The sequence below is a fragment of the Monopterus albus genome, unplaced genomic scaffold, assembly GCF_001952655.1.
Source record: "Monopterus albus unplaced genomic scaffold, M_albus_1.0 scaffold253.1, whole genome shotgun sequence".
Lineage (NCBI taxonomy): Eukaryota > Metazoa > Chordata > Actinopteri > Synbranchiformes > Synbranchidae > Monopterus > Monopterus albus.
This window is the reverse complement of record NW_018128133.1, coordinates 1,084,527-1,103,152: the sequence shown is the minus strand read 5'-3', so window position 1 is coordinate 1,103,152 and position 18,626 is coordinate 1,084,527. Positions and strand designations below refer to the sequence as shown.

The window sequence follows — 18,626 nt, the reverse complement described above, 5'->3', positions numbered from 1 at the left end:
GATTAAGCAGTGTGGTCATAAACCTAGTATCACAATGGTCTTAAACTTAACTGAATTATGCAAAAACCCTGGTGTTTTTCCTGGGATTTGTTGAAAGCGAGATATTTAAAATAACACCGTCTTTATCCTTTATAATCTACTTACAGAATTTTAACTAACGTCTTTGATTCTGGTTTTCATCCCCTCCAGAGCACTCTTCTCTCGAGCCTGTCCCGCCACTTCCGCAGGGGCTCGCCCTCGTCTCCGGCCACCCAGTCCAAACCGCCCACACCGGGCTCCAAGGTGAGCCACGAAGGTCAGGAGCCGATCATCCAACTAGTCCAGGCCTTTGTCAGACTTGTGCAGAGATGAATGTAATTTCCAGCACAAGATGCAGAGCCACCCCCCCATGCAAATACTCACTGTTCAGTTACAAAACAAACATTGTTTTTACATCTTCAATAGTACAAACAGAAAACGTTAACTTTGTGTACAGTTAGTCCTTCAAATGGCACAGATTTCTGACCTGGAGTTTAATCTAATGGCCTAACTCTTTGGTTGTGGTCAAATACAGTTATAACAAAGTGTTAACATTAAAAATGCCAATGAGAAGCTACTGTTACGAGGAGATCTTGGTGCTACTAAACGTCAGTCACTGACTGTGATCCAGCTCGCCACGGCCTAGTTTTATAGGTCACTGATGATGCGTAACGGCCAGAGACGTTTTAAATGCTAATTAACAAATTTGACCTTTTGGCTATTCTCTCTCCATGAATGGGTAACAGAAAGTCTTCCTCTGTAAAACTTAGACCTTTTCTAATTTACTTCACTTTATCTGGGTCTTGATTTGAGTTTGGCTGTTTTTTTAAACCTGTGCTTACCCATGTTTGCATTTTGAAGCAGCTGCCAAGATTTATACTTTTAAAAAACTATATGCTAATAAAGGGACTTAAATACCACAATTAGTTTCATCATTAAACTTTTTTTTACTGCATCTGCACATAATTCTTTGATCACACTGAACCATCCTATTACAAACTGACAGGTGAAAAGGTAAAAACAGTAAGCTGATAATAAAATACATGTTCTTATGCATTATCAAAAGAGGAAAAATATTTAGATTGCAGAAATTTACAAAGGCTCTTCTTTAAAAAATAAACTTTAACAAACTCAGTACCTAAAATGAATCAAATTCTTAGGCAGGATTTGTGCAGTTATAGTACAAAAAGGCTTTGCTACCTGGAGATTAAGGTGACAGTTTCACAGCTGGACAGAATGAACATTGGGTACCTACATTATCAAAAGCAGTGTAGGGCATTGAAACAGCTGATTTAGTAGGGTCAGTACAAAGAGTTGTCACTGTTGTGATCCTCTGAGTCTGTGGCCCGTCTACGAACAGGAGCAGGCCTCTGCTCAGGCTGAGCGTCTGTGGTGTGCCCTACTGGCCACCGACTGGGACCTCCTGAAACACACAGGGCAGGTGCTGAAAAACTTTTAGCCTCAACTTAGACATGCAGGGTCGTGCATCTGTCGATTTAATGTGAAGCTACAGCCTCAAGCTCGGCATAAAGACTGAAAACACAGGGTAACCACTAGCCTGGATCCAAAGCACCGGTTCCTCTAAAGCTAAGTAACTGAAAGAATAACAGGGCTATAATGGGAATAAGCTTTTGGCTTTCTTTTTATCAACAATTTTAAACATATTACATTAATGTTAAATAAATCAAAATAACTGCCACTAAGAAGTGAATGTTAAGAGACACTAGTCAGTGGATTTTTGTAATTTGGACTGATCCAGACTAGCCGCTTTCCCAAATTCTCATTTGAGAATGCAGTACAACTCTGCCAGAGATCAAGTTAAGTGTATTTCCCAAAATGCTAGCTGAATAACATTTCCTTATCATGCGTCACAAATGCACGTTTTTCCACTCAGAACACAACATATTACATTTCCAGGTTTTTTGGTGCAGCTCAATTAATTCTGACCAAAATAGACAACGCCTCAATGTACAAAGAACTCAAATGTTGGTTTCTGCTTCATGCAACAGCTGAAACCAACTCACGAGAACCTCATGCATGAGATCAATCAGAAGCCTGCACCTGAACCACACTAACCTTCGTCTGGTCCTCCACACAGGCCTTTCAGGCCATAGAGGGCACAGTAATTTGTCTATCATTATTTCACAGAGGATGAGAAGAAGAAGAAAGATTCACTGAAGGAAATCAGTTCACTGCTGAAAAAGAACAGTTTGACATTTCAACTGTAGTCTGGCTGTGTGGCTGTGTGGGTAAACTCACCTCTAAATTGCCCCTGGCCTTCTTCAACACTCCGTGAGTTAAAGACACTGTATAAAAGGGGGGAAATCATTTAGTTTACAATAACACAAAGAAAAGTAGCACATCCCCACATGTGACAAGCTAGAGCCAGACAATATTTGACATTTTGTGTTGATAAATGACTTCAGTTATCAAAACAGCCGCCAATTAATTTTGAACTGAGTAATGGGTTTGTCTAGTATACAGTACAAGCTGTTAAAACAAAATAATCATACACTGATCGATGATGACCCTCTCCATTCCCTCTTTGAGCTGGTTAGTGGTGCGGAGGCGTTTGACGGCTCCACTCAGCAGCTTCTCCTGCTGCGACAGCTGGCTCTTCAGTCTGGCTATCTCATTTTTCAGCAGCTCGTCCTGATTTGGAGAATAAAAAGGTCAAAATTTGATCCACTGATACTTAATTGTACAGGGTAGATACAGTATAGTACAGTATGTACTTGTGAATATCTACCTGCTGGATGCTGCTGCTGTGCCCTGCTGTGTTTCCAGCTGGCAAAGAGACTCTCCACAGCAGCTTGAGCAGGCGAGCGGCCTCTTCCAACACCTGCTGCATTGTGTTCACGCTGCTCGACAGATTCTTCACATGCTGCTGGTCCATTACACAATGGCTCTGTTGACAATAGGTATAATATATATAATTTGTGCAAACTGCTGAATGGTGGGTCTAATTTTAATAACTAGTAAATACCTTATAACAACCTTCACAATCAGTTACTGTGTTCCCATTATTATCAGTCACTACAACACTAACTACAACTCAAAGTGTCTAAAACGTACCTTGTTGTCAGAGCCCTGCAGTCTGAGTGTGTGCAGACACTCCTGCAGTTGTGTGTCCATGCTGCGTGACAGCTTACGACCCTCTGAGATCTGCTTGCGGAGGGCGCTGTAGTCCTCAATCAGGCCCAAAATGTGGCGACCGCTGCGACTGGCCCACATCCGGTGGCCCGGCACCAGGCGAGAGGGAGCACCAGAAATGCTGTCACCAGAGCTGCTGCTGACTGAGCCACCATCCTCCTCTGAAGCAGCATGACGTTTCTCATCTGAAAAGATGTAAGCATATATTTTAAAATACTGCGTGATAACAAGGCTAATAATCTGAATTAGCTTGTTTTTACTGCTACGATCAAACATCAGGCCGACTGTGAGGTTTTCTTACCATGGTGGACACCGATGTGTTTACTGTAAGACTGAAATGAGTAACGCTGAGAATCACAGCCTTCACGACTCAGGGACCTGCCCCCTTCATCTGAGAAAAAGGTAAAACCAACATTGACCTGACAGACTGCTGTGTGTTTACAAGCCTCTGCATTTGTGCCATGGGATATTAGCACATGAGTGTGTGCCTTATGTTTACCTGGAGAGGACAGCAGGTAGTTGATGTTAATGGTTTCAGAGCGGTTGGCTCCTCTGAACAGCTGCTCCTCCAGTCTCTGTCGCAGTGCCGTGTTGGTCTGGATGCTTCTCTCCAGCTGCAGCCTCAGGTGCCTGATCTCTGACAGGAGCTCACCTAGGTCCACGGAGCCGGAGGAAGGGGTGGGGACAGGCTCCTGGGTCGTCTCACTGGATTCTACTCAGAAGGTACAATAAAGGAAACACCATCTCATTAGTGTTGCAGCAAACCAACAAGATGCAGAAAACACTGGGGGAAAAATATCAGGGTCTTTACAACTGTGATTAGACAATTTGAAAGGGCATCTATCAATATCTGTCGGTACCCCAGAACCCCACTCCATAATACCACAGTTTGAGGGCAGAGCTTTTTACTCTGCATAAGGCTTTCAACAGTATCAAATCCAAAACCGATATGATCTAATCTAGGTTTGGCTACAAAGACTGATACAGGCTGGAAAGATAAACACTTAGAAGATTTGCAGCAGTAGCTTGACTGCCTTGTCTCTGAATGATTATAAGCAATATCTAATATCAGTTGCTGTACTGGCAAACAAACCTGCAGTACCTTTGTGTTTCTGATCTTTTGTCTTCATCTTTTCATAAACTTGCAGCTCCACCCTCAGTGACTGGAGGAGATGCTGGGAGTCAGACAGCTGCTGCCTCTGGAGCTTCACCTCATACTCCAGCCTGGAAACACCCAATGCACAGAAAATTCAATTTAATGATGGGAAGACTGAATAAAATGACTGGTCTGTTGTAGCAGATTGCATTCATTTTAGCCAGGTGTGCTTCATAAACTGGCAATTGACTGTAAATTCTGAGTGAAAAGTCAAATCAATTTGCAAAATAAATAAATATAAAACTTTGTGAACATGGCTCAAAACAACAACCAGTGAGCCTAATATAAACAGTGCACATGCTACATGCACAGAGTGACAAGGTGAGGAAAGCGAGAGGAGATATGATCTGACAGTAAACTCAACTCCAGGTTTCAGGTATTGGCCTCACTCAGCTGTGACAGCAGCAACTGGGGCAAGAGGCTACATACCATCATTATGGTGCGTGCACACTTGTGTTCATGGATGAGCCTTCAAATGATACGTATGATTTTGTACTAATAGTATGGTGTAATGGTAAAGACTCTTTACATTGGTAAGTAAGCAGCTTTGTGTAGTTTCAGGCTGGAACAGCAGAGTTGTTGTAAAAGTGTATCTAATACACCTGCGTGTGTGTACCTGTGCAGCTCCTCTTTGCTGTAGTGCAGTGAATCCTGCAGTTGTGACTTTTCTTGGCTGCTCTGCTCCAGCCTCTCCTGCAGTCGGTTGTTTTCCTGCCTCAGAACTTCACACTCCTTCCTGCTCTGCTCCAGTTTGGCCGTCCGCCTGGCCAGAGTCTCCTGTAGCTTCTCATTCTCCTTCTGCTTGTCTGGAGGAGAAAACGTTCATGTTAAAGCACCATACCAGGGATAGAGTATGTATTTAATAAACCTAAAACACTATCAGCCAGAAGGGGATTGGTATATGGAAACATTTTGCCTCTCTGACTGAAGATGTCTCCATTATACTCAAATCAGTTTCTAAAAAAAAAACAAAAGTGTTTTACCTCTAGACACCAAGTTGAGCTGTTCCTTCAGTGCTTGGTTTTGTACCCAGAGGAGTCTCATCTCATTGGCCAGATGACCCTGCTCCTCACTGCCATGGATGAAGATGTTGGTAGCTGCTGAAGCACATGCATACTCGTCAGTCTCCAAATGATACAGTAAGTGAACTGGATGAGAGAAAAGCATTTGCAGAATTTCCTCCCAGCTTCACTGACAAACAGAACAGGACAATACATACCTGGGTCCTTCTCCACCTCCGAGAGTCTCTTCTCCAGCTGTTCCCTGAGACGGTCGTTTGTACGAATGCTCTCCTCCAGGCGCTGTCGCAAAGCTCGGATCTCTTGTAGATGTTCTGCCAGTACATCTGAAAGACCCACATGGACAAAGCTAAACCAGAGGGGTACTTCAAAAGGATTTAATATTACACTTAGTTAAAAAAGTGAAGGACTTATATCAGGCAGATTTAAAAGGGTTTTCTCAGCTTTTAGCCCTTTTTATCTGTCAAATTACAAAACCACTATAACCTACACTTCCTGCTGTGATGGCATGTTTCGTTAGATGTTCCCTGCCTGGTAAATGTCCAAGTCTTTCAAAGTCTTTCCGATTCTCTTCCTCCCTCCAGAACCACAAACAACACTATCCATCTGCTTTCACAGGCAGAATACGAGTAAACCAAATTTTATATCTAAAATTGGTGGTGTGTGCCTTTAATACATAACTTGCTTGTTTTCAATAAACGTGATTAATAAATTTAATTTTGCTCCCTTAATTTGAACCACTGCTGTGTAAAAGATGCTGTTCTCAATAATACCATTATGTTAAACATAGAAAATCTAAACGTACTGTGATAGTAATCACCTACCTGAATTCATTGTGTGAGGCTGTTCAGCAGCATTCTTTTGTGAGCTGATGTCTGTCTCTCCTTCATGCGCTTCCATCTGAGGCCCTGACCCCTCCTGGTCATGGTTCTGACCCTGTTCCTGATGGTCGGAGCTCGCCTGGGCCATAATTGAGCGATGCAGGTCCAGTTCACTGCGTAGGTTGGCGTTGAGCTCCTCGCTGCTCCTCAGCTGCTCCTGCAGTCGTCCGTTCTCCCTCTGCAGGCCTTGCAGTCTGCTGGCAGTGTCCCTGTGACCAGATGCACTTTCCTCCTGAGCTCCTCCTACAGGAGAGACAGCTGCTCCCGTCCAAACAGTGGGGGGTTGCTGGCCTTAAACATGTACAGAAGCACAGGAACAAGTAGATAAATCAATCATGAGAAATGAAAACTTACATATTCAACCTACTAATTGATCCATTTCTCTGTGTTTTTGTGTGGAACACCTGTTTCCCATCATCAACCATTATTACTGTTTGGTTTTTCCTGTTTACCAGAGTTTGTAGCCCTATTGTAGCAATGTGAATTATTTTATGTAACTGTATTTATTTTTACCCTGTTGTCTTTTGTTTATGATTCTTTAATTCAGTTTTAATTTTTATTTATTCATTTATTTCTTTATTCTTGTACAGCACTTTGGTCAATGACTTGTTTTTAAATGTGTTTTAAAAATAAAATTATTAAAAATTGAGTCAAACAACTCAATTTTTTAAATTTTATTTATTTAATTCAGCGTTGAGCTCATGTCTGAGGAACTATAGCTGGAGACAGTAAACCAGAATGTCATTCTTAGCCTGCATGCTAACACTAGCAGCTGCAGAATCACTATGATGTCAGGAGTAAATGGGAGAAGAGTCTGCAACTACACAATGTAGTAACACAGAGAAGTGTGAGTTAGGGTTGACAGGGCCCTCTGCAGGATCTCTCACATATTCACATGCTTCACTTGTTTCTTTCATAGTCTGCACTGTCTCTTTTACTTAGGGAAACACAATTTGGAGATTGAATTGGAGAGGGACCACTGAATAATGCAACCAAGTGAAGCTGGACTTGAAACTCAACACCTGCTCAGACTTTGGCAGGCACGCTTTGTCCTGCGAGATGACTCACTTCAACAGAATGGATCTGAGTGGAAAATAAGTGCCACGGCCTCTGACAAGAGTGGCTGGGCCCATGGACAGGGACTTGATTAATGTCAATGGCATACCACTGGGGCAAGAGAAGGTAGGAGGAAATAAATTTTTAATGGAGCAAACTTGAGTTGATCCTAGTCTAGCACATACTATACCTGGCTGAGCCCAGCATCTGACACTTAACACTGTAACTGGACTTGACTTTCACACACATTCACAAATAAATTCCATTATTGACACTATGTTTAAATACTGCAGCTGGAAATACTTACCGTGAGCTTGACTAGCACCTTGTGTGGCGGCACTGCTGTGGCAGAAGGAGGCAGTCCTGTCCGAGTAGTACAGATCAGAGTGAGAGCTGTGGTGGCTGCTGGGACTTTGACCTCTTAACTGGCTCTGCAGGCTCTGGATCAGATGGTTTTTCTCTTGCAGCTCTTTAGCTAACCTGGGGGAGCAGGAACAGGAGGAGCAATGAGTCATTTTAACACCACCTGGGATGGCTCAGTCTTTAAAATCACCCAAGAGCTGGGTTTTATCCATCACATCATTTGGCTGTGTGTTGCAGAGCGACAAAATGTGAACAACTTGAGAAACAGCACTGAAGGCAGAACAGGCCAAGTAAAAATACCCATGTTCCCATGTTTCATCAGAAACACACAGCTGGAAAATATGAAAGAGGAGTTCACAGCACACGTCATGCTGTCTGTAGAAAACCCACTCACAGGTCCATCTGCTCTCTGGTGCATTCAACCAGGGTGAGGTTTTGACAGACAAGGAGGTTGACATGCTGCTGCAGCAGCTCTCTCTCGCCCTCTAGCTCCACTCGCAGATTATCTAACTCCTGGTGGATTCTTGCAGGGTTGTCAGCAAACTCTCTCATGTTCTCCTCATAGGACAGCAGTGACTGTGATCCCTGCTGAAGCTCCTCAAGACTGCCCACATCAGTTGTAATATGGATTAACGTACATCTTCTATCACTGCACAACCTAACTTTCTAATCTAATTCTACCAAAGTGCTGTTGAAATATTAAGTCTTCACATGATTATATAGCCATAAAAGCAATGCTACTGTGTTAAAAAACCATAAATAGCAACTTTTAGAATCACTGATGCCCACTTAAACATAAAGGAAATGCACTTGATCATTGATCATTGATCATTTATTTCCTGTAAATAATGGGTAATAAAAAAAATGTAAGTGCTAACAAGGTGTTATAAATTTTGTTCAGAGGGTTAAATTGCACATACATACTCTGCAAGGCACTGCTGCAAGGACATAAATGGATGAAGATTGACATATGGAGTGTGTGTTGATACCCTGATGACTGAGACAGCAGCGGCTCAGTTAGGAGCAATGTAACCTTACTTTTTTGCTTGACACAGAAAAATCAGGTCACTGCAGGAAGCTATTCAAATCCAACAACACATGCGCTGCCCAGGGTCAACTGGCTGGGTGGGGGTGTTTAAAAGGGTCATGAGACAAAACAGCTCAGCCAATGAACCTCAAATCTCCGACAGTAACGCGTACAATATGACTTAAAACACAGAATCAGTCAAAAGAAAGATACAAAACTAGCAGAATAAATCTCATCTGCGCTGTTTTTGTTGTTGTTAACGTTTGACAGTCAATCTCGCTGTTTGTCCAGCAGCTGCTGTCTCTAGCCTTATATTATAGCTAGAGCTGAGTCAGTCTTCTCATTGAACTCTCCATCAGAAAGTGGATTAGAATAAGCACTTTTCCTAAAATTCTAAACTAATCAATTAATCGTATCATTAAAGCACAGCTCAAACCTAACTTTGAGATTAATGTTGTGTCAAAAATGTGTCAAATTGAAAACAGGCAATTTAATTAAGAGTTCAACAATAAGCAAATACAAGGGTTTGACAAACCTGCGAGACAGTTCCAGAGCCGCCACACTCTCATTATCCAGATGAGGTTCTCCTAGATGACAGAGGAAAAGATGTTGTTAAGGACCTGTCTGTAAAAATCAGTTATGAATGACTGGTCATGTGCTTTCTCTACAGTCTATCATAATTACTTTACTGAATATTTAAATTCTGATTTATTTACTGCCCTGGCAGACAATGGCTCAACATCATTCTTCACTTGCATGCATGTTGGCTGGAGTTTTGTGTTTTAGCACTGTAATATATCACAAATAAAATGACATCACATAATTAACTATGCTGCGTGGTTCTGATCAGCTCTATTTGTTTCAAGGACAAGGAATGAAAAATACCATCACAGCTACTTTTGTCCAGCCGTCCCTCCAGCCTGTCCACAAGGCTCAGGCTCTTGTCCAGCTGCTCTCTGACCACCTCTCCCATGTAGTGGTCGACTTTACTGTCCTGTAGCAGCTCCTTAAACGCCTTGTTCAGCTCCTCCAGCTGTCGACGCTGCAGGGCTCCCAGCCTGCGGCTCTCCTTGATCTGCTGTCTCAGTTGTGATAGCTCCCTGGCCTGTGACTGCACTAGGGAGTCCAGTCTGTGGAGACGACAGAACAAGTGCAACCAGAGAAAAAAAATACCGCAGTTGACAGCGTGAGTAAAGATTTGATTTACAAAATGACTGCACAGATTTCACCCAGAGTAAAATAGTCTAATAATTATAATGCACTAAACAGACTGTGCACCTTGCAGGTGATGTAGAGCGACTACAGGTCTGCTGCAGCTGTTCACTCATGCTTCTGTTCGGCGTCCTCTCTCTTTCCACATCCATATTTACATGGCTGGTTTTAGACTTAATCGCCTGGGTCTCTCCCTCCTTTTTCTCGCTCAGCTGCTCAGTTCTGTAGCTTCTATCTCGGCTATGGTCCTGCTTCTGTGTCCCTTGATCCTTGACAATGGATGGGTCAGAAGTGTTGGGAACAAGGTCACTGAAGAGGGAGTTTCTACGTAGAACATTTTGCATTTGTTGGATGAGTTTGGTCTGGTTTTCTAGCTGGACCTTCAGCTCTCTGACTTGTGCCTGAAGCTGGAGAGGGTCCTCAGACACCCCATACTCATCAAAGACCTGCAGGCCTTTCAAACTGACCTGAAAAGAGACAGAAGTTAAACAAAAAAACAAAGATAAAAATTGATATGTGTTTCACAATTTTTACAGCTGCAAATGATCTGAATAAGTTGTAGTGTGTGAATGGTTAACCACTAAGCCCTGCTCCTTTTAGTTAGTTTCTATACCTTTCGAGTTTTCCATTCTCACAAGGTACAAACACAGTTTGCAATCACAACAGCAGCAAAATGTATATTAATTTGGAAACACAGGACCTCAGTTTCATGCAGAGGTTCTCATCTCTTGCCAGCAACAAAACTGGCTACTAGCTGATTTTATTAGCTGTAGCTTGCTAGATAACTCTGCTACCATAAGCTATGATGTGACATATGGACAGCTGTCATTCAAGGGAGGGGTTTAGTGAACCATAAGTTGAATACCTTGGCTGAGCTCAGAGCTGGAGAACTCGGATATGGGGTGCTGGAGGTTGAGTCCAGGTTTTCAGTAGATGAGAAAGTGGCCTGTTCATGTTTCAGCAGGGAAGGCAGGCTAGAGGCGCTGCAACTAGGCTTCACACCAACCTCTATGTCTGGCAACACAATGGACACAGAAACACTCAAATATAAAAAAACAAACGTTCTGCAAAGCAGAAGGTGATAGTGCCACATGAGGAAATAAATCATTTAAAAAGTGACAAGAAATAAAAGTGAAGGGTTATTAAGTGCTGGAAAGACGTTCCCAAATACAGAGTGGAACCATGCAAGAATTCATCAATGCAGAGTACTGATAGCTCATTCAAATTTGGGAATAGTGCTGAGAAACCCCAGGTGAAAACCAGAAAAGAGAGCATGTGGTTACAAGACTCAAACATAAAACATTATTTAAGGTCCAACAATGTGTTATAGTTGCCTTTGCTCACTCCTCATGCAGAGATGTAGAGAGAATCTATCCACACTGAGATTAGTGTCCACTCAGCAGACAGACATGCTGTCTATAGGCCATCTACCTGTGCTACTGCTCTCTTCCCTATCGTTCTCACTCTTGCCACTGGTTTCGTAACCCAGGTCCTGCAAATCCACCTGCACGCCTTTGTCATCCTGCTCCAGAGCTGGCATTAGAGGTAATATATGTTGGGTTAGGTAGAAATCATTTAACATGTACAGAATCTTGTCTCTCTCCTTAAGGCGTTTGATTTGAACTAATGAAATTGTTTAATGTTAACCAGACATACCTTTCCAGAATGACTAAACTAATACAAATTGGAATTTTTGAAGCAAGCAACTCAGTATGTGTTAGCTTACTTTTGTGTGCAGTTTCAAGAGAGGGTGTCTTAGTAAGAGCAGTGGCCAGTTTCTCCTCCAGGCTTTTACATGCTTTCTTCTTCTCCCTCAGGGCTTTATGGAGAGTCTCTAGTTGGACCTGAACACTTGAAGGCAGCGCCTTTCCATCCTGCACTGTCCTGTGGGCCTCACTCTCCTGTCTATGGCTCCTCTCTTCTTGGAGGGAAACCTGCAGTTCAGAAATCCTCTGGGAGAGATCACTGAAAATCTTGTAGAGGAGACAGAGATTTTGATGAAGCTCTGGGTCAAGTTGTCTTTTTGTACCAGCTGAAGTGGTGGATTGACTGCTGCCAGATTTGGTGGCTGGCTGAATATGTCCTCTCAATTCCTCTCTCTCTTGCAGGGCTGCCTGAAGTCTGTCTAAATTCATCTGTAGATCAGGGCTGATTTGTGATGATCTAGCAGAAGACAAGGAGCCAGTATGTGAACAGTGTGCTGTCAAAGAGGCAATGGCAGTCTCTGCTGCACTAAGGCAGTTCATCAGAACTGCAGTCATCTCCCGATTCAAACTGGTATTATCAAAGCCCCATACTCCTTCCTTTGACTCCTTTTCTGCTGCTATCAGTCTTGAACATTTATCATTCTGACCAGCACTGTTACTGTTGGAGCCCTGTTTTACAGCAGCATCTGCAGCTCTCAGTTTTTCCTGCAGCTCTGCATTAAGCCTGTTCTGCTCCCAAAGTGCTTCCTGTAAAGAGTCTGCATGTCGTTGCAACTCCTGCACAGAGTCCTCAGTGTTTCCAAAAACACTTCTTGTGCTCGCTCTATTTAAGGACGCATTCACCTGCTTTAAGGTGTCCTTTATCTTTAAGCAAAGACCAGTGATTTCTGGATTCTTTCCATGGCTGTCAGAGGAGGAGATGGCGTGCTCTGCCATGTTCAGAAGCTCTATAAGCTGGTTGTTGCGTTCCTCCTTTTCCTGCAGGGTTTTCTGTAGCTCCATGCATCTACTGTGGAGGGCGGCATCTAAACCCACAGAGCCAGAGCCTGTGCCCAAACTGATGTGTGACCCAAATCCTCCTTGGCTCTCCAGACTGCAGGCAGTCAAGTAAGCAATAGTGGACTGTGCAGCCTCTAAGGCCTCCACATACTGGATATTAAGTTGTTCTTTCTCCTGTAGCTGAGCATGGAGCTCTTCAAGCTGCTCAGTGAGCTTGTTGATCAGGGCCTCCTTCTCCTGGCACTCCTGGTGGAGGAGCTCCAGCTGAGTGAAAAGAGCAGAGTCAGCCTGGATGTGATCCAGTGTGTCTCCGGCTTCACTGCCCTCGTTCGACCCTACTGAACTGCCACTGCAATGTGCATATCTGAGTGTGGAAGAAGGGGAAGTGCTTTGCTGGAGTGACATGGGGGAGTCACATTCTGCATGAAGTTGTTGGTCAGACCCACAGACACCATCCAAATGCAGGCGCTGAAGTGTGTCAGTTTTCAGAGGGTGAGAGTTATCATCAGAAGGCCTGCTGCTGCTGCTGCTGCTGCTAGTTCCGACTCTCAGCCTCACAGGGACAGGGAGGCGAGATTTGACCCCAACCTAAAATCGATATAAATATAACAGCAGATATTAAAAATAGTGACAGCTTGACTTTATGGAAGGAGCAATGTGGTGTGTCCTATTACTTTTGTTGTACAAAACGTACCCCATGTCTTGCAACATGATGCTTTGCCCTCTTGCTGTGTGACTGGCCTTTACTTTGTGAACTTTCAATCACCTCTGTGGTGCTGACAATTAACTCAGAAGTGACAGGGGTCTCTCCTTCTGACTCCTCATTAGACATCTTCTCTCTGCTTTCGTTTAGCAGCCTGATGACCTTAGAGTGACCTTTTGACTCAGACTGCAGTGTTTCCATGCTCTGTTTCAATTCAGCCTGTTCCTCAGTGCTGTTTCCTGAAGCATCTATGTTCTCTTTTTCTTTGCACTCAGTAGAAGTTTGTTCTTTAAGGAGACCCCGCAGCTCCGCATTCTCCGATTTAAGCCTGAGCAGCTGCTCTCTGCAAGAAGGGTATTTTGATTAGTCACTGACACTTGCAGTAAAAATAAAGAACAGGATCTGGACACTGCTGAAGAAAAGACCCACCTAAGGTGCAAAACTGATGTGGCCCCCCAGTCAGTCAGCAAAGATTTAAGTGCCATTACATCTATGTTCTTCTCCCTAGAATCTCCCTCTCCAGTCTCTATCGAGTTGTTGCCAGACTGAGTGTGCTCTCTACTCTGGCCAAGGCCACTGTCCATGTTCTCATCATCCAACAGCTTTCCAAACACCATCTGAAAAGGAGTAATTTGAAAAGACAGGAAAACTTATATAAGAAATGGAATTTCTCATTATATTTACATTGAAATTTGTCCTAAAACACCTCAAAAGCTTTTGAAAGTTTAGTAAATGATCATCTGTTTGATACCTGCTTGATGTCTGTCTGGCTCTCTTTGTCCTGACTGGAGGGGTGCGTCTTGTTACTGTGAATCAAAAGCTGTGTCTCCTGCATCTTCTCTAGCTGCTAGAGTAATGGGATGGGAGGCGAGTATGACACATGTGGCTTGGTAAAAAAAGCGTAATGAGAGGAACAAAATGCATAAAACGTTGCACAGCAACAGCAGAATGGCATGATGCGTCTAATGTGGCATGGCAAATCATTTCATGGGACACGGAGATGGAAAAAAAAGGGACTGATTAAGAACGGTGAAGGATAGAAAGAGAGAGTATCTTCTACTACAGACAAGAACCACATTTGTTAGAGAAATACGACACACAGAACCACAGAGCAGAGACATTAGTAACAGGCTAGACAGAGTAGAGGTTAAAGATGTAAGTTCAAAGGTTAGAAAGGAGCTTAAAAGGTGGGTGTTAGACAATGCCCCGACATGACTCATCAAGTATTTGCTAAATGTTGACATGCTGTGCAAAGATTTTCTAATAAATCGTAAGTAAGCTGTCTTAAAGAGCCCATGGCATGATTTTCCTCATTTTCTGACTTATCTACAATGTTACAATGGTGAGTTATCATCTTAAACATGACCTAAAGCTCAAAATATGAGGTGTATGTTCTAGTACGTCTATGCAGAAGCAAATCTGTTTATACAATTCTCATAAACTCTCGCTTGTGAGACTTTTCCCCCCCAACAATGTAAATTATTACATGATAGTTTACAGATTTCTTTAAATGGTCATATATATATATAGGGATCTGCTATGCTGCCTTCTGGTAGTATAATCCCCTCAGTTCTGACTACCTTCCCTCTCCTCGTTACCATTCCATACCATTGGGATCCTGCATGCAAATGGGAACCATGAAGAGGCTGCAAGGAAAGCAGCAACCACCAAGTACCTGCAGAGAGTAAGGCAAGTCCTGAGAAGTCAGCTGAATTGGAAGAACAAAGTCCGGGCAATCAACACCTACGCCCTGCCGGTCATCAGGTACCCCGCTGGCATAATAAGCTGGCCAAAGGAGGAGATAGAGGCCACTGACATCAAGACAAGGAAGAGAACTGCAGTTACATGAGAGTTATGGCAGAGGAACAACTCCGGTGATAAAAGTTGTCCAGCTGTGAAGGTTAGCACAGTGGTAATGCATAAAGTAGCTGACATTCTATAGTCTATAACATTTAAAAAACAAACAGTAGCAATTCAAAGATAATTTAATTATCCATATACAAAATCCTGACTAATATCTTTCTTGATAGAAAACACAATTGAGAGACAATTTACTAAGAGATTTTAACCCTAAAGTTGGCTGAAGGACATGCTGATGTTAAAAACCAATTAGCCCTTGGCTGCTTTCTAAAATGCCCTCACTCTCAATTATCAGCGGCCCTGGGAAATGAATGAGCTAATTTTGCCCAACCTGGGCTGTAATTGTTTCAAATCAGCCTCATGCCTCAGCGTCACTGCCAAAATAATTGCCCATGAGCGGAAAGATTAATCTACAGAAGCACATCTGTGGGACTTAATTTACGGGTCGCAGTGCCATGCCTTGTGGATCCATTAGGCTCATTTGGTTTTCAATCCCATACAGCATATGCAGCTAAACAAAGGTGAAATAATGGTGGAGAAATGCCAGGAAACAAGCAAACACAATGCACAAACTGCTAGGTATTTGTAAACAGTCACAGTTTCCAACACACAAAGAGTGTGCAATAAAGACAGACGCCGAAACACCGGTGTTCATGAACAGTAGGTGATCTGAGTGTGTGTACAGGAGTGCCTTTGTATTACTTACATTATGGGGACCGAAACCTGTTAACATACTCACACTGTGGGGACTCGGCCTTCCTTGTGAGGACCACACTGAATTTTAGGGTGACAACATGGTTTAAGGTTAGGACAGGTCTATTAGAAATGAATGTAAGTCAATGTAAAGTCCCCAAAAGGAACGAAAACACAGTATATGTGTGTGTGTGTGTGTGTGTGTGAGAGAGAGAGACACACACACACGCATGTCCATTAATGCATCGTTTCTGTAGAGAGCATTGCTGTAAGGCTGGGCAAACATATTTCAACACAACACCAGCAGCAGGAGCTGTGGGAATTCACAAACTATCCTCTCGTTTTCAGGAGGAGGCTCTCAAGTTTTATCATTCTGAAATAATTACAGACTATTTGGAGTTATGATGGGTGCAAAGCTAATCTAGAGGTATCCAAGATTAAACATTAAATGGCTGGAAATGAGCAAGCATACCATGGGCACTTTAATAAACTTTGATGCCATAACTGCAAGTCCACTTTCCTCAATTTGCAGCTGTCTTTTGTGGCTTCTAACCTTTTTACAAGGGCTACTGCTGGCCACTTCTTTGTCTTCCTTGTTGTAAGAGTCATGCTCTGACATCTGCAATAGTGTCAGTCGGCTCTGCAGCTCGCCATTTAATGCCTGCAGTCTGCTGACAGAGTCCTGCAGCTCTAGCACCTAAAGCCCAGAAGCATACACCTTTATCCATTCTGCTGAGGGAACTGACCCACTAATTAAATATATAGTTTATTTATATGAAGCTATATAACAATAAGATTGAGAAATAACACACTTAATTTTTCTCAGTAATTTACCTTCTGTTTGAGCTCTTGTGGAGAGAAAAGAGACAAGCTGTTATCGTGCCCCTCTTCCACACATATACTCATGTAGGAAGTCTGATCACCAATAAAACTCAAAGTGTCACCTAAAACACAGAAAAAATATTAAGTCACAAGTAACAAAAGGACTCCAATCCACCAAATCTCTTGAAATATGTTGCTGCACAGATTGAAATGTAAAATCCGGTTTATTTTTTCAGGTCTTACCACCATCACTGGTTCCACCAACCCCTCCTCCACGGTTCTGGATGGCTCCTAAGCGAGCCTGCAGAGAGGCATTCCAGCGCTGTGCATCTTCAAGCTGATGCCTTATGCTCTCAACTTCTTTAGGATCAATGAGATCCTTACCTAAAAAGATACAGAGGGGAAACTCACTGCCATGTCTCTGGCTGACTTCACAAGGTAACATCATTGTGGTCCAGAGAAGCTATTTAATGTGCAAACCAGAATGTTAATTATTTACATGCTGTGTTATTTTCAGGTAAAGCTTTGCGTGCCCTTGTACTGCAATAGTTTTCAAAACAGTACAACTCTGGCAAAGCATATGAATAAACTAAGTCAAGAGGCACAGACTTTACATAACACTACATACAGTTCTTAAAAGGCCAAATTAAAATGAAAATAGTTTATGGGTACTTCTGAAAAATCAAACGTCTGATAATTGAAATTGTGACCAAATTTAATGTAATTTCAAACAAAAAGAAAAATCAAATCTTGCTATAGATTTTTGCCTAATGACTAAACAAAACAAGTTGGTATGCTTTTTGAAGAAAATTCTCTTTCATTATGCATTTGATGCACCTTGTCATGCCTACAGATAAACAGAAATCATTTCTCAAAATTTAAGCGATGAAATGTAGCAGTCAAATGGTTGTGGTGTGTTAAATGAAGCATAGAATCTGCCACTACAGTAACTGCATTCATAAAAATTAATATACACCATGTTTTTGTGTGTGTTTTTTTTTTTTTATCCCGCGCACATATGATTTGCAAATTATAGTGCTTATATAACCAAAACAAGTAATGTGAATACTTAATCAGTGGTAAGCACTGGGACATTTTGCAAACCATGTGAATGTGAGCAGTGGCCTGTTACATACAGCTGACCTATTTATACAACTGGCTCTCTTTATGCAGGCGTGGGTGTGGGTACTTGCCTGTAGCATGCACAGGCAAGGACGCACATACATGGGGATGCACAATGAATTAATCTGGATTAGGCAACTACCTTAGCATGCAGTGACACGTGTAATCAGTCTCAAGGCAGTGTCCTGATGTCACAATTGGCCCAAGGCGCTAACTGCTAAAGTACATTAACAGTTTGATGTCATGTCTTTTTTGTCCTGATCTATTTCAGGGGAACTACTCTATAGTAGGATATGATTCTACAGCAGCATTAACAACCTTTAATACTGTTCTTGTTACAATAACATACTTATGTAGTTTAATGCAATTCATGTGACAGATGGTAGGATGGAGAGGGGTGAAAGAGAGGTGATGCAATCAACAGACAACCAAATCTTTTAATGGAACAGCTTAAAAAAAAAAGCAAGTGGAGTGTTAAAATGTGAGAGGCAGAGAGGACAACAGGCCAGCGGCAGCCTTTATTCACTTCTTTTATAAAGGACAGACAAAGCGAGAAACAGTGTGCATAAGTGAGAAACCATTACATTTAAAAGCGTAAAAGGAAACAAATGGCACTATTGTGGACAAGACATGCAGATGAGTAGGTGTTGATGTAGACAACAGTAAACAGAAAGTGCACAAAGATAAGTGAAAGGACCAGCTGGACATGCAGAATGACAGACATGACAGGTTAAGAGGGGACATGAGCTTGTCAGCAGCACATATTAGAATAAACACACTGGACAAAGATGGAATGGGTGTATATGTATGTGTGAGCTTCCTAGAAGCTATGGATA

General features: G+C 42.5%; 2 protein-coding genes across 9 annotated transcripts in view; one reads left to right on the top strand and one right to left on the bottom strand.

The window, feature by feature from the left end:
- The window catches only part of nup188 (nucleoporin 188), a 15,982-nt gene extending 15,416 nt beyond the window's left edge, over nt 1-566 (top strand). The window contains 1 exon segment of the mRNA XM_020621050.1: nt 190-566. Within this exon segment, the coding sequence (XP_020476706.1) occupies nt 190-351 (162 nt within the window). The 3' untranslated portion in view covers nt 352-566.
- Nucleotides 567-664: 98 nt separating this feature from the next.
- The window catches only part of cdk5rap2 (CDK5 regulatory subunit associated protein 2), a 30,919-nt gene continuing 12,957 nt past the window's right edge, over nt 665-18,626 (bottom strand). For 2 of the 8 annotated variants that reach the window (XM_020621039.1, XM_020621043.1), the window contains 26 exons: nt 16,912-17,052; nt 16,681-16,790; nt 16,400-16,543; nt 14,045-14,140; nt 13,723-13,910; nt 13,285-13,636; nt 11,612-13,178; nt 11,317-11,418; nt 10,751-10,899; nt 9,952-10,352; nt 9,559-9,803; nt 9,209-9,260; nt 7,591-7,763; nt 6,171-6,518; nt 5,547-5,672; nt 5,311-5,427; nt 4,944-5,133; nt 4,274-4,395; nt 3,671-3,883; nt 3,473-3,562; nt 3,094-3,356; nt 2,768-2,926; nt 2,532-2,670; nt 2,278-2,324; nt 2,095-2,149; nt 665-1,441 (listed from right to left, as the gene is read on the bottom strand). In XM_020621039.1, the coding sequence (XP_020476695.1) occupies nt 1,320-1,441; nt 2,095-2,149; nt 2,278-2,324; nt 2,532-2,670; nt 2,768-2,926; nt 3,094-3,356; nt 3,473-3,562; nt 3,671-3,883; nt 4,274-4,395; nt 4,944-5,133; nt 5,311-5,427; nt 5,547-5,672; nt 6,171-6,518; nt 7,591-7,763; nt 9,209-9,260; nt 9,559-9,803; nt 9,952-10,352; nt 10,751-10,899; nt 11,317-11,418; nt 11,612-13,178; nt 13,285-13,636; nt 13,723-13,910; nt 14,045-14,140; nt 16,400-16,543; nt 16,681-16,790; nt 16,912-17,052 (5,711 nt within the window). In that variant the 3' untranslated portion in view covers nt 665-1,319. The remainder of the gene's footprint in view (nt 1,442-2,094; nt 2,150-2,277; nt 2,325-2,531; nt 2,671-2,767; nt 2,927-3,093; nt 3,357-3,472; nt 3,563-3,670; nt 3,884-4,273; nt 4,396-4,943; nt 5,134-5,310; nt 5,428-5,546; nt 5,673-6,170; nt 6,519-7,590; nt 7,764-9,208; nt 9,261-9,558; nt 9,804-9,951; nt 10,353-10,750; nt 10,900-11,316; nt 11,419-11,611; nt 13,179-13,284; nt 13,637-13,722; nt 13,911-14,044; nt 14,141-16,399; nt 16,544-16,680; nt 16,791-16,911; nt 17,053-18,626) is intronic. The other 6 variants (XM_020621042.1, XM_020621047.1, XM_020621041.1 and 3 more) reach the window with 6 other exon arrangements.